Source organism: Neofelis nebulosa, chromosome 16 (assembly GCF_028018385.1).
Source record: "Neofelis nebulosa isolate mNeoNeb1 chromosome 16, mNeoNeb1.pri, whole genome shotgun sequence".
Taxonomy (NCBI): domain Eukaryota; kingdom Metazoa; phylum Chordata; class Mammalia; order Carnivora; family Felidae; genus Neofelis; species Neofelis nebulosa.
In genome coordinates this window covers 15517144-15532090 of record NC_080797.1, presented here as the reverse complement: position 1 = coordinate 15532090, position 14947 = coordinate 15517144, and the positions used below count along the sequence as shown (strand labels likewise).

Genomic DNA, 14947 nt, shown 5'->3' with positions numbered 1-14947 from the left:
CTCAGTCAGTTAAGCCTCCGACTTCAGCTCAGGTCATGATCTCACGGGTCATGAGCTTGGGCCCCGCGTCAGGCTCTGTGCTGACAGCTCGGAGCCTGGAACCTGCTCCGGATTGGATTCTGTTGTCTCCCTCTCTCTCTGCCCCTCCCCTGCTTGTGCTCTGTCTCTGTCTCTCAAAAGTGAATAAATGTAAAAAGAAACAAAAATTTTAAACGTTTATTTATATTTGAGAGACACAGCGCAAGTTGGGGAGGGGCAGAAAAAGAGGAAGACACCGAATCCAAAGCAGACTCCAGGCTCCGAGCCATCAGCACAGAGCCCGACGCGGGGCTCGAACCCACGGACCGTGAGATCATGACCTGAGCCGAAGTCGGACGCTCAACCGACCGAGCCACCCAGGCGCCCCTCCATATCAGCTTTAGAATCAGCTTGTCGGTTTTTGCCAAAGTCTCTTGGTGCTTTGGTCGGGGCTGTGCCGGATCCGTGGAACAACGCGGGGAGAACAGACACCTGAGCGATCCCGACCCCTCTAGTCCCGTTACGACGGCACCTCTCGTTTATGGGCGTTTTTCACAGCAACACGTCGTGGCTCTCGGGGCACGGATGCCGCAGGTGCCAAACGTATCCCCCGTATTTCACTCTCTGGCACCACCGTAAGCAGTGCTGGAGTCTCCCTCTCCAAGTGCTCACTGCTGGCCTGCAGGAACGCGAGCGAGTTCTGGACGCCGACCTCGTCCACGGCCGTTCTCAACCACTGGCTCTAGCAGCCCAGTGGCAGAGCCCCGAAACTTTCCACGCGAAGGAGAGTCTACGCGGACTTTTCTTCCTTTCCAAACGGATGCCTTTTACCCCTTTTCTTGCCTCACCACGCTGGCCAGAGCCACGGTCTGCTGTTGGCCGTACGCGAGGAAAATCTGGTATCTTTATCTTCCCCGGGTTCCCGAACGCAGCTGGAACCGGACTCGCCTGGCCTTCCCGGCAGCTCTACTGGCTTTTGCCGGCGTGAGGCTCCTCTGGGTGCAAGGCCCCCGGGCTGTCCCGGCGGCATCTGTGACGAACCACCTTTCCAGGTATCACGTACGACACGGCTCTCTCCGCCCCTGGTACGTCTTCCCAAAACCTCTGCCCAAGGTTCACCGTGGTCGGAGGGCTCCCGTGGGGCACGTTTCCCTTACTTCTCCACTCTCCGCTTACTCGCGCCTTTTGTGACTTCTTCGAAGTGTGTGTAGCCGTGTCCTGTTTCGGGACCCGGTCAAGCCATCTTTTATAGCCTGTGCCCCCCCCCCCCCCGCCGGATTTGTAACGGAGACGTAGCTCCGTAGGAGTCACCCCTTCAAAACGTGACCGCTCAGTGACGTCCGCCACGCTTACAGAGGTGTGCAACCGTTACCACAGTCCGACTCCTCAACGTTTTCGACCCCCAAAGCACGCGCTCCCCGGTCAGGAAAACCACCACCTGAGTTCTGTCTGATGCAGCCGTCTGGGACATTTCACGGAAGTGGGATCGCACAGCACGTGGCCCTCGGCGAGCGGGTGTCGACACCACACCCCTCTGGATGGCCACGTAATACTCCTCACGCGCCGTGACTGCACTTGCCGGTTGGTGGAGGTTTGGGTCATTTCCACTTTTTAGCGAGTAACGGCTACAACTGGCAGCTAAACATCTGAATATTCAGTGTCGAATGCTGAACGGCTTTCAACATCCCGTCTGGCCGGGCACACCGGCCCCCTTGCTTCTCTCAACGTTCGGCTGCCAAGGGACACCGCTAAACCCACTTGGGCCGTGACACTCGTGCCCCGGCTGCCCCCCAACCCCCTCACAGCCATGCAAGCACAGTGGCTCCCCACGCACCCCTCCCAGCACTCAGCACCCCCCCCCCCCCCACCAGTCCACGTTCCGGAAAGCTGCCTAAGGCAGAACTCCCCCCTCAGAGAGAGAGAACATCTTCATTGCTCCCACTGGTCAGGGCCAGGCTGCTTTCCCACTGACACCACAGCACCGACGTTCCCACGCCCTCGCCACACTCACGGTCGTTAAATCCTTCCTGGCCACACGTCACACCTGAGTCACCTGCCAGGTTGAATGTTTTCCTGTGTTTTGCTAGTTGTTCTCTTTCCTAGACGGCATCTGAGTTCGGCTTCTCCCGCGTCTCTCCCTCTGGCTTGCTTCCTGCCGCCCCCTCCCCGAGCCACGGACGAGGCCCCGCGTGCTCCCCTCCCTCCTCCACCCACACCGCGCTTGTCAAGCCAGAAACGCTACGGCTGCTGACAAACCCTTCCCCCCAGCTGCTCGCCTGGGGCTCCCGCTCCTGGTGCGCAAACCCAGGGCCAAGCTGGAGTCAAGGATCTACCGCCTCTTCTGCCGAACCCCCTCCCTCCCGACCGCGAGAAGCGGGATCCGGTGCCCGGCACGGCGGCTGCTTCCTGGCTGCACGTGGCCGGGGCTGTGGTGTCGCAGTCTCCGCTGCCGGCACATAGGCGCCCTCCACGCACTGCATCGGACCCTGTGCGGCCCCGCTCCAGGACGGGAGCTCGTCGGGTAGTTCCTTCCACATGCCACACGACGGTGATGCCCGGGGTCGGAGTCGCCGGGTGAACTTCAGAAACGTCTCAAGCTCCCAACCATGGACGTTCGACTGCTGCCATCTCGACCCGCTTGGGGAGGTCTGCACAGGCGGGCTGTATCACCACTTCTATTCACCGACACAGACAGAAAGCGGAGTGAAGCGACCCGACCTGTGGCCCAAGATCGCCCAGCACGTTACTAGAAGGGCCGGTGGCACCTGAAGAGATATAAACCTGAGGGGCACCTGGCTGGCTCAGTCGGTGGAGCGTGCAACTTTTGATTTCGGGATCGTGACAAGCCCCAGGCTGGGTATGCAGATTGCTCCAAAAAGAAGTATTAAAAAAAAAAAACACAAATTAAGAGTTTATGGGAAAAGTTTTAAACGTTTAATGAAAAAAACTCCAAGCATTATTTACACGTGGGTAAGAAAAGAACACCGAGGGCTCGCCTGTCCCGGTGGCTGTCGCCAAGCTCACACAAACCCCATCACCCGGAAACCGCCCCCACACACTTCCCGACAACGGCACGAGGTGGGCGACGGTCGCCAGCTCGTCAACGCGGCGGGTTCCTCAGATCAGGTCAGCCACTGAGGGAGAGAAAGGCACGTGTGAAGGAAGGATGCAAACGGGGTGCAAACGTGTAAACTGAGCTACAGGCTCACGACGTATTCTAGACACAAACAAGACGGGAGGGGGAGGGGAGGGGGAGGGCGAGGGCGAGGGCAGGTGCCACACATCCTGGCGGGCAGGCGGGCTCACCATTCATGGGCATCTCGTCGATCTGGGTGGAGTAGTACTGCTCGATGTCTCTCAGGATACGGATGTCGTCGTTCTTCACAAAGTTGATGGCCACCCCCTTCCGGCCGTAGCGGCCCGAGCGCCCGATTCTTCGAGGGCAGAGCAAAACCCCTTCAGTACACGCAGCAGGAAAGGGGACGGGACACCCGCCAACGGGAGGCCCACGGGAAGCCCACCCCTACCTGTGTATGTACAACTCTCTGTTATTGGGCAGGTCGTAGTTAATGATGAGGGACACCTGAGGGACGTCCAAGCCCCTGGCCCAGACGTCCGTGGAGATGAGCACACGGCTGCAACGAGAGAAGGTGCTTGAGGCAATCACCCCGGTCACGAAAGCTTAAGACTGGCTACGAGCGGAAACACGTCAGGTCACCCTCACACCGGCCCCCCTGCAGGCGTGCAGCGTCGGGGCGGCACCGGAAAGACCTGTCCACGAAGGGCCTCGCGTCTGTGGTTGTGCTCAGTTCACGCGCACCGTCTGATAAAGAGAGTTCTGGTAGCTTCTGCTGCACTACGTTTAACTGTTTGAACCCAGCCCCGTATCAACAACTGGGAAAGACGTCCTACTTCCGCCTAGAGGGGAGTCAGGGCTGGTGGCCTCTGGACCTTGGCGCAGGCTTTACAGCGTGTTCAAATTTGAAATGCAACTCACAGCGCTCTGTCCCGCAGCCAGGGCAGGATCGGACACGCCACGGGCCGCCACGTCCACTACCGAGGCCACCAGCCTGCCTACCCCTCGAGCACGTGCAGCGCGGCTGGCCCGGAATGAGATGCTCTTTAGAGTGTGAAATACACACAGGATTTTCAATGCTCGATACAAAAAAAAGCAAAAAACACCTTAATTAGCATTTTTAATGCTACATATTGCAAATGTTGAAACGACACGCCCCGTTGAGTCAAATATTGTATTAAAAATCAACCTCACCTGTTTCTTTTTGTCTGTTTTAACACGGGTACTAGGAAATCTCAGATGTGGCCTGAACTATATATTTCTATTGGACGTCGCTGGTCTAGAAGCATTCAAGTTAAGGGACAGCAACACAGGAGAAGGGAGTTCAAAACAAAACGGGGAGGTGTCACTGCCCCATAATCACCTACAACCGCAGCCCCAGAGGGAGAGGGAAGAGGAGCCCAGCCACACGGCGGGGCAGGAAGCCGGACTGCAGCCCAGCAGGAGGAAAGACCAGAGCCGCACGGACGCATCAGAGCAGGAGCCGCTGAGACAGCGAAAGACAAGCGGGGGTGGGGGGTGGGGCAGCAGCGAGACCGCAGGCGACTTCCCAGAATTCTATCTCAGCAAGTTTCTCCTTCGAGATAAACACTTCTAGACAAACCAAAACGGACACTCTGTCATTGGGTCACTGGCAGCCCCAAACCAAATAGGTGAAGACATTCTTCAAGGAGAAGGACATCCATCCCAGACAGAAGTTCAAAGATAAAGAGTAAAATGATAGTATGAGTCTGAACGTATGTACGTTTTGTCACATAAAGCAGAGGCGTCCTGTGGAGTTTGTGATATTAGAAAACACGTGACCACCACCACCGCTTTCTAGAAATGCAGGGGTCACTGAAGCCTCTGGTCTCTGCGGGAGCAGGGACGAAGGCCCACGTGCCAATCACAACAGATGTGGAGGATGGAGGCACAGAGCGCTACACTCCCTCAGGAGAAAAGGAAATGGGGAAAAGGAATGAGGATATGAAATCCAAAACCAGGGCACCTGGGCTCAGCCGGCTTAGGCGTCCGACTCTTGATTTCTGCTCAGGTCATGGTCTCACAGAAGCCCCACATCAGGCTAAGCACTGAGCACGGAGCCTGCTTAAGATTCTCTCTCTCTCTCTCTCTCTCTCTCTCTCTCTCTCTCTCTCTCTCTGCCCCTTCCCTGCATGTGCACGTGCTCTCTCTCAAAACGAATTTTATTTTATTTATTTATTTTTTTTTTAATTTTTTTTAACGTTTTTTATTTATTTTTGGGACAGAGAGAGACAGAGCATGAACGGGGGAGGGGCAGAGAGAGAGGGAGACACAGAATCGGAAACAGGCTCCAGGCTCCGAGCCATCAGCCCAGAGCCTGACGCGGGGCTCGAACTCACAGACCACGAGATCGTGACCTGGCTGAAGTCGGACGCTTAACCGACTGCGCCACCCAGGCGCCCCTCAAAACGAATTTTAAAAAAAGGAATCAGAAAAAGAGCATGAGAGGTAAACGCACTGATGAGATGATTAATTCAAACGTAGTTTCAACAGCATCAAACAACACGGGACGAACTGCATCCCAAGACAGCGATCAGCATTACAACGACGAAGAAAACCAACCAGAAGCCACCGTGAGCCGTGTGCACAGCGCACACCTGCAGCTTCGGGCGGCACACAGAGTGGGGGCAGGACGTGTGAGGGGACCCGGTGGGGACACCCACCCCACAAGGCGGCCGGGCCGGCCTCACGGCAGGACTGCCGACAGGCAGCATTACTACGGACGGAGGGACGCTTCTGTGATGAAGGCTAACCCTGCAGAAACCCAACAACCCTGAACTGGTCGGCACGACAGCCTCAGGACCCATCGAGGACACACGGAACTCAGAGCTGCACCCACAGCTCCCTCGCTGCTGCGGAGACAGTAAAGAGAAACAGAGGGGAGGGTGCGGAGGGTCCGAAACGCAACCGGCAACCGAGCCTCCGGGGCACGGCGACCACGGGGCGCTCGGCCTGTGCACACGCGCACGGGGCATCTAGAAGTGAGCGTGCCGGGCCGGCAAGCAAACCTGGGTACACGCTACGAGGAACGACGCCACGTGCTCTCCGACCACAGCGGTACTCGGCTAAGACCCCAACACAAAAGCACCACCGGAAAACCTCCTTACTCGGCAGTGAAGACCCCTACCCACCCCCCACCCCCGAGGTGATGGCAGCTCCCCCCAGCCTAGCGCCCCCGCAGGGCTCCCCACGCCCACGCCCAGGAGGCGGGAGGCAGGAGGGCACGGTCCGGGGTCGGAAGTGGCGCCGACCCACCTGGCGCCGGACCGGAACTCCTTCATGATGGACTCGCGCTCCTTCTGCGGCATGTCGCCGTGCATGGACGACACCGTGAAGTTGGCCTCTCGCATCTTCTCCGTCAGCCAGTCCACCTGCAGGGCAAAGCAGCAGCCGCCACCGTAAGCTCAGAAACCAGACCGGGGCGCGTGCTGCGGACCTCAGCTCAGTCGTCCGTGGAACCAACGTGAACGCTCAGCGCCGGGGCCCTTAACACGCGGATCGATCACGGGGCGCCTGGGGTTTGGCTCAGCGGGTTGAGCGTCTGACTTCGGCTCAGGTCGCGGTCTCACACGTTCGTCTGGGTTCGAGCCCCGCGTCGGGCTCTGCGCTGACAGCTCAGAGCCTGCTTGGGATCCTCTGTCCCCCCTCTCCGCCCCTCCCCTGCTTGCTCTCTCTCAAAATAAACCTTTGGGGGAAAAAAAAAACCTCAGAGGAATCTTTACTAGACGTGTGGGAAACGTTTGCCCAGCACATGTTGGGGCAAAACTCCTCTCACTAGTTCCGTGTACGTTTCTCAAGGGGAAAAAAAAGGCCGTCTCTCACTATTCTCATTTGAAACTTAAATTCAAATCTTCTCTGGAAGGTGGCCGACTCCTGGCTGTCTGGTCCACCTGTACGAGAGCATCACTTGGGAGCCTAGGAAAACCCAGGCCCGAGGCCCCACCTAAAGCCAATGACGTCCGTGTGTCCGGTCCTGGGACCAGCGTGAACACGTCCGTACAGCTTCCCTGGCCACGCCCGCCTGTCCCCTTCTGAGCCACCACGGGCAAGGTCTGGGCTGCGTTCCAAAGAGAACCAAGTTCAGTTTTTGCCACGAGAACACTGAAGAGCTAAGGTGGCTACGTACCTTCCGTTTGGTGTTACAGAAGATGACCGCCTGAGTGATGGTCAGCGTGTCGTACAGGTCACACAAGGTGTCGAATTTCCACTCTTCCCTCTCCACCGCTACAAAAAACTGCTTGATGCCTTCTAGGGTCAGTTCATCGCTGGAAGACAAAGGCACGTCCCGGGAACTCATTCCTCCACCAAGATTTGAGGGCGCACACAAGCCACGCAACGTTCCCGGTGGCGGCCCCTACCCTCCCAGGGGCCAGCACCTCTGCTGCACAGGCCCGACCAGCCTGCGCCTTCAACAACTTGCACACCTCGTATTGCGTATTTTGCTCCCACGGCAATGATGGACAAATACCGTCAGCTAGCTCATAAATTCGGAATCATGGAGCCAAAGGAGAAGGCCCGTCGTGAAAATTAGCTTTTTTTTTTTTTTTTTTCCACATCCAACATGGGGCTCGAACTCACAACCCCAAGATCAAGAGTCCCACGCTCCACTAACTGAGCCAGCCGGGTGCCTCAAAGCTGGCTTTTCAAAAAAGAATACAAGAAACACTTTACACGTTTGCAGACCCAAACACCAGCTACGTGGCCTGTGGCTGCGGCACCTGAGGCGCGGGCCGTGCTTACCGCTTCACCAAGATGCGGATGGGGTCCGTCATGAACTTGTTGGTCATCTCCAGGATTTCGTGAGGCAGCGTGGCACTGATGAGCACCACCTGTGTGGCCGGGGGCAGGTACCTGTACACGTCGTAAATCTGCTCCTTGAAACCTGGGACAAAGGAGGAGACGCGGAGAATTCTGAAGGCCGCGCGACTGGACACGGAGGTCGCGGATGTGAAGCGTAGGTTTCACAAAGAATGTCTTCCGCGGAGCCCGGAAATCCACGCGCCCCTCTCTGTCGTCTCTGGGGGTCGCGGCCCCACCCCGACAGGCCTGGATGCCGGCCGTGAGGAGCAACAGAAGCCCCGGCCCTGGGTCGCCCACGACCTCAGACGCCTGCTGGCGGTCACCGCTGCTGTCAGGCTGCTGTGAGGATGTGCGTCCGACGTGGCCAGATCTGCCACGTTTTAAGAGAAACCAGAGATCCAGATTCGGACAGAACAATCTCCCGCACACGTGGGATCCTTAGGGGTGTATGTCACCCGTCAACCACACCTCGACTGGTGGGACCTGGCCCACGGGCCACCACACCGCGACCTCCGCTGCCCCGGGCAGGACGCGGGGTCAGCAGGAGAGCCCGTGAGAATGCCCGCACGGCGGGTCCCAGACTCCAAAGGCCCCTTAACAGACCGCGAAGTCGTGACCCCACAAATGACAGAGCCCAAGACCTGCGTTTCTAGCAAACCCCCAGATGACGCAGACACCATCCGTCTGGAGACCTCGCTGTGCGAACGGCCGCCCCAGGGGCCACCCGCGAGGAGCCGCCCGCAGGCGACACTTCCTCAAACGCTAAGGAAGCCGCCCGAGTGCGCAGCGGTAACCGCGCCGCCCCCTAGAAGAGCAGGGCCTCTGGACAGAGGGGCGCGGGGACAGCTCCTCACGCAGCAGGGGCCCCGCAGGCCCGGACACCGGGAAAACCGGCGGGAACCGCACCTCAGCCGCTGTGTCTGTCACCCAGTGACCCCCTGGTGTGGGGGCAGGGACTGAGGGGAGGGTGTGTGCAGGCAGCGGAGGTGTGGACACACGGAGAGGCGCTCTAACAGGCGCTGGACCCAAAGCATCTGTCAGTCGCATTTCCCTGTCACCGTACTGACACCACAGCCGCCACCACCAAGGGGGGCGTCACATATCTGTCCTCAGACGTTTTGATAGAAACACGTGAAAATCCTAAAAGGTATGCATGAAGTCTAAAAATTTGCTTTAAAACGTAACTGGGAAAAAGATCAGCCTACGAACCTGGGTGGCTCAGTGGGTTGAGTGTCTGACTCTTGGTTTCTGCTCAGGTCATGATCTCACGATTTGTGGGATCGAGCCTCGCATCGGGCTCTCTGTGGTCAGCACAGAGCCTGCTTCAGATCCTCTGTCCCCGTCCCCACCCTCCGCCCCTCCCCCTTGCTTGCTGGCACGAGTTCTCTCAAACAATATTTTTTTTAATGTTTATTTCTGACACAGAGAGAGAGCATGAGTGGGGGAGGAACAGAGAGAGAGGGAGACACAGAATCGGAAGCAGGCTCCAGGCTCCAAGCTGTCAGCACAGAGCCCGATGTGGGGCTCCAACTCACAAACCGTGAGATCCTGACCTGAGCGGAAGTCGGATGCTCAACCGACCGAGCCACCCAGGCGCCCCTCAAAAAATAAATATTAAAATTCTTTTAAAAAAGGGGGCAGCTGGCTGGCTTTTTCGGTTGGGGTCCAACTCGGTTTCAGCTCAGGTCACGATCTCACCATTTGTGGGCTCAAGCGGGACTCTGTGCTGACAACACAGAGCCTGCTTGGGATTCTGTCTCCCTCTCTCCCTCTCTCTCTGCCCCTCCCCTGCTCGCTCTCTATCCCTCTCCCAAAACAATTACATAAACATTGAAAAAATATAATAAGGTAAATTTATTTATTTATTTATTTATTTTTTTATTTATTTATTTTTTTTTTGGGACAGAGAGAGACAGAGCATGAACGGGGGAGGGGCAGAGAGAGAGGGAGACACAGAATCGGAAACAGGCTCCAGGCTCCGAGCCATCAGCCCAGAGCCTGACGCGGGGCTCGAACTCACGGACCGCGAGATCGTGACCTGGCTGAAGTCGGACGCTTAACCGACTGCGCCACCCAGGCGCCCCATAAGGTAAATTTAAATCGAAATAAGAAAGTAAAAGCCTAGACAACCAATAGGACAGCCAGCTAAAGAGATTACAGAACCTCTAGACAACACGACACGCTGTTACCAGAAACCCAGGCTCCCTGTCACAGCCGCCAGGGCCCCACAGGGCACAGCAGGCGTCTCTACGCGCCCCGCCTCGACCGCGCGCCTCCCCACCTGCGCCAGCCCCGGATGCGTGAGGAGCGGTGGCACAGCGGTCCCTTCCCCACCGCGGGAAGGACAGGGCGCAAGTTCTATGTTCGTAGTCGCGCCCGGGCCGAGCGCTTCTGCTCACGCAGAGAACGCTTGTGTTAGCTGGTTTCCACCTCGTGCTGTGAAAACGGAGTTACACGTTGGGAGGAAATTACGCTGTTACTCATACCTTTATTCAACATTTCGTCAGCCTCGTCCAAAACCAACATCTTGATAGCGCGCGTCCTCAAACTTCTGCGCCGAATCATGTCTACGGAACCACAGTTAAAAATAATTAGACCTCAAGGGACACCTGGGTGGCTCAGTCAGTTGAGCGTCCGGCTTCGGTCAGGTCATGATCTTGTGGTTCGTGGGTTCGAGCCCCGAGTCGAACCTGGAGCCTGCTTCGGATTCTGTGTCTCCATCTCTCTGCCCCTCCCCCGCTCACACTCTGTGTCTCTCTCTCTCTCAAAAATAAACCAACATGAAAAGAAAAGAAAAGAAAAGAAAAGAAAAGAAAAGAAAAGAAAAGAAAAGAAAAGAAAAGAAAAGAAAAGAAATAATTAGACCTCAGGCTACAAGGAAAGGGCCAGCCGTCCTGGCTGTTCTTCACATTTTCACGGCATTTCAGAGACCTCTGTCCACCTCCTACACGTCACCCATGTGCAAAACTGTGACGCCGCATGGCAACGGGAAACAGTCCCAGGCGGTTTAAACGCCACTTGCGAACCCTGTTGGGTGCGTGACTTTTACAGACAGAAGCGCTTACCAAAGACACGCCCGGGGGTGCCGGCGACGACGTGCTGCCCGTAGTCCAGCTTCCTGATGTCCTCCCCCACGTTGGTGCCCCCGATGCAGGCGTGGCACTGGACGTTCATGTAGTCACCCAGCGCGAGCAGGCCCTGAATTCAAACGAGGCTCACGTTCGTGCAAAGTCAGAGACCTCGCAGTTTTCCCAAAACGAAGGTAATTTCTCCTCCAACGTAAGACGACCACCAAGAGTCATTTATTCTATTATTTACAGCATAAAACTACAAAAAGACCCGCTCTCCCCCTCCTACTCTTTTCTGTGCCAAAATGAAGTCGTTTTGCTGGCTTATCAGTACAAAAGCAGTACATTTCAATTACAAAATGCCCAGAAACACATAAAACTCATAATCCCAGCCACCCAGAGACAGTATTTACTTCTTAACCTGTATCGAGTGTTTATAGTGTTTTAAGTATAAAAGTTACAACCGCTTAACTAAAACGAATCTTTTTCTGAAAAAAATTACAATTCTAAAACTGCAAAAAGCTAGTGGAATCACACCAGCAACGTTAAAAATGATTTAAAACGTATCAGAAATTCACGTCACAAATGTTAGGGATCAGGAAATAAAATTAGAGGAAACCAAAAAGCAGGATTAGATTCAACCAACCAGTCAGCCTTCGACCACTGAATGAGAAAGCAATACTTGCAAATACAGCACCGCCTCCCTGGGTCTCACCTTCTGGATCTGGACCGCCAACTCCCTCGTTGGAGCCAAGATCAAAGCCTGGGTTTCACGAACCTGGTAAAATAATGTGTCAGAAAACAGAGAGTCCTCAGTATTTTCGAGGTACACGACACTAGTTCAGCGCAGACCTCTCTGCAATGTTATCTCACGTCAACCGCACATGAGACCACACGTCTAACAGAGGTAAACGAACCCGAATGTGAGTTCAAGCGTGAACCCAGCAATCACGGGGTTTACCAGGCAGGACTGCGGCTTGCAGACAAGAATGTCCGCTGATACATCTCTCGGTTTAAATGACAAGGAATTGATGACAGAGTATTAGCTCTCATGTGAGTACACACCCAAGAACCTCTTAAGAAATTAGTTGAGTCGGTACAACCCAATAGACATTTTTCAAAGCTGCCCTTTTTGAACTGCAGTTAGAGGAGAAAAGGAAGGATTTCCTAGGAGTTGCAAATTACCTGAATATCCAAACACTGGAGGACGGAAATGCTGAACGTGGCGGTTTTGCCTGTGCCAGACTGAGACCTGTTCGAGAAAACACAGACCGAGGGTGTGGAACGGGCTCCCTGCTCCCACTCACGGCACCCCCACCATGGCATTACCCCCAGGGGCAGGTGCAGGAGCACCTGGGTGGCTTCTGAGCAGGAGCCCCACCTCCCGGAGCAGACCAGTGCCTCAACCGAAGGGCGGGGGCTCTGCAGGGTCACCAAGGGAGATCAAGTGTTACAGGTGGCAGAAAAGGAGAGATTCCCCTTTATATAAACGTAATTCTTTTCTGTAATTTTGGACTAAAACCAGCCTCCAAAAACAATTCATCTTGTAACCAAGTCTTTAAGAATAAGGCAAATGGGGGATAAAGCCATTAAGAGAGTATAATAAACCATTCCACACGCCAACTGATAGGTAAGGCTGGCTAAAAATATGACGGCTTTCTAGACAGGACAGGAAAGGAAAAGAAAAAGGACAGGAAAAGAAAAAAACAAGACACCCTGTGGATTAAAGTCAAGGAAAGGGTGAAAAATGGTCCTCCCAAAGCACTCTCTGCACTGGGCTGACTGCAGCCGAACCCCGTTTGGGGCCAGTGACGTACTGAGCGATGACGTCTCTGCCTTTAATTATCTGCTTGATGGCTCGCTGCTGGATGGCTGACGGTTTTTCAAAACCTGCAGAGAGAAAGAAAGTTAGTTCTAACCACACACTGGAAGCTCCTCGGTATCCTTGTTTAAGCCCTCACCCCCACCCCTCCTAACCCCAAGTCCAACATACGGAAGCTCTCGACAAACAGCTGGTGAATGAACTGGGCTGAACCATGTTTTCATACTAACGTGGATCTCATTTGTACAAAATCCTTATTTAAAAACACCGTTGCAGAATACAGAGACCTCAGTTGGATTACCAAACCCCCCCAAAAAGTTAACGGTGGCACTCCCGGACCCCGGGCGGGGGCTCACCTTTGACTCCAATTCCTTCTGTGCTATTTACAGTCACTTGCAGAGCTATTCTTTGCGTTACTGTTTGAACTACAAGGAAGGGAAATAAGTCCAGTGGCTCAGCAGCTGCCCCTCTTCCCTCTCCGTATCGGTCTGCATGCTGTCCAAGTGTCTACACTGCATTTACTCTACTGCCTGGGTCTTTCTGCGGGGTCCACACTGTGCCCCTTCCACTCATGGTGCAGCTATACAAACGAGGACACCATCCCTCTACGTGACCGTTACCGGGGAACGAGGCTACTCTGAAGGAGTAAAAGTATTTTCCAAGTAAACAATAGTTTATGTACAAAAAAAAATTTTTTTTAATTTGGGGCAGTCTTTTAAAATACAACTTCCATTTGACATAAAAACTATAATAGATGACTTAAAACCCTCATCGTGACCAAGCACGTGGCTGGGAAACTAAAAACAGTGTTTGGGGCAGGGATGTTCCGGATGCCCGGAGACAGGCAGGACTGTCCGCCTCGCACCAGGCGGGGATGCGCTGGCACTTCTCACCTCCCATCCCCTTAGCACCCTCTCTGCTGTCTAAACTGCCAGAACATCAAGGACTGCTGGGTGAATGACAGCCCAGTCCCAGGCGTTAAACACAGATGCTGATCACTCCCATCTGCACTGCCCCCCCCACCCCAACTCTTCCCAGGCTCCCAACTCGGGCAACTGCCTCCCAACATCTCCAACTGGATGGCTTACAAGCCCCTGAGATTCACCTCGCCCAGGACAGAACTCCCGACTCTGCCTCCCTCCAGGGCTCCCCACCTAAGCAAACAGCACCACCACCCACCTCTGCTGCTCACATCCAACCCATCGCCACCGCAACACCATCACCTCTCCCCTGCCTCCTCTCCAGCCTCACCTCTCACCTCCCCTTAAATCCAGACTCCCAAAATAATCTCTGTACCTGCAAATCTGACCCCTGCTTAAAACCCTCCAAGGGCTTCCCACTGCACTTAGAAATAAAAAACTCTTCATCACCTCACACAGCACGCTGTAAGACCTGGCCCTGTCTGCCCCTCCAAAGTCGCCCCTGGGCTCCCACCACAGGAGGCTTCTTTCTGTGCCTGGAACGCACGGACTCAGTACCGCACGGTCCTGGCACCAGCTCTTCCCTCTGCCCGGTCCTCTCACGACGGGCTCCTTAATCCAGATCTCAGTTCAAACAGTAGCCCCACTACTCCCCCTGCTCCCCGCGTCACAGCCATCACCACTGCCTGAAGCAGCCTCGGGTCTAGGCACGAGCCTGCCGGATTCACTGCCAAACCCTTAGCGCCCAGAGCAGCGCGGGTCCCTAGCACCTACTAGGTACAAGCCCGTTATCCAACGCATGAACGGCTCCCAAGTGCCCGGGAAGACTTCTCAGCCTTCGCTGGACCCGGCACCGTGCTCTGCACCGAGGACGACGCGCCGAAGCCTCCGACACCGACACGGCGGGGCCGCGGCATGCCGGGCCCCGGGACTCCCTCCCGGCCGCGCCCCCGCCCTCGCCGCCCGGCCACCCCGCGGCCCCCGACCGTAGGCGTAGATGCCGCGCAGCAGGTCTTCCCGCAGGCCCATGGTGTCGAACGTGGGCGTCACGTCCACCTCCTCGCTGGTCTCGAATTCCACTTTGGTCATGTCCTCCTCTTTGAGCAGCCGCTTCCGCGCCGAGCCCGAGGTCGCCATCGTGGCCGCGGCCGCCATGATCCCGAGTCGGCTGAGAGCGGGGCGCGCGCCGCAGCGGAAAGCGGAAGCAGGGCCCCGCGCCGCC

At 55.8% G+C, this 14947-nt stretch overlaps 1 protein-coding gene across 1 annotated transcript; it reads right to left on the bottom strand.

Moving 5' to 3' along the window:
* Positions 1 to 2929: 2929 nt before the first annotated feature.
* EIF4A3 (eukaryotic translation initiation factor 4A3) lies at positions 2930 to 14940 on the bottom strand. The gene is made up of 12 exons (XM_058705344.1): positions 14712 to 14940; positions 12801 to 12873; positions 12169 to 12235; positions 11699 to 11761; positions 10981 to 11113; positions 10402 to 10482; positions 7856 to 7997; positions 7242 to 7380; positions 6371 to 6486; positions 3546 to 3653; positions 3325 to 3452; positions 2930 to 3152 (listed from the first exon to the last, which is right to left on the bottom strand). Exons 1-12 carry the CDS (start codon positions 14878 to 14880, stop codon positions 3136 to 3138), a joined length of 1236 nt encoding a protein of 411 aa, XP_058561327.1. The 5' UTR covers positions 14881 to 14940; the 3' UTR covers positions 2930 to 3135.
* Between the last annotated feature and the right edge of the window lie 7 nt (positions 14941 to 14947).

Excerpts from the sequence above, each read along its gene's own strand:
- EIF4A3 (XM_058705344.1), bottom strand. The coding sequence starts at position 14,880 with ATGGCGGCCGCGGCCACGATGGCGACCTCGGGCTCGGCGCGGAAGCGG. Across the intron at positions 7,998-10,401 it reads TGACGAAATGTTGAATAAAG|GTTTCAAGGAGCAGATTTAC; the intron begins GTATGAGTAACA and ends CCTTTGTCCCAG. Across the intron at positions 3,453-3,545 it reads AGAGAGTTGTACATACACAG|AATCGGGCGCTCGGGCCGCT; the intron begins GTAGGGGTGGGC and ends CTGCCCTCGAAG.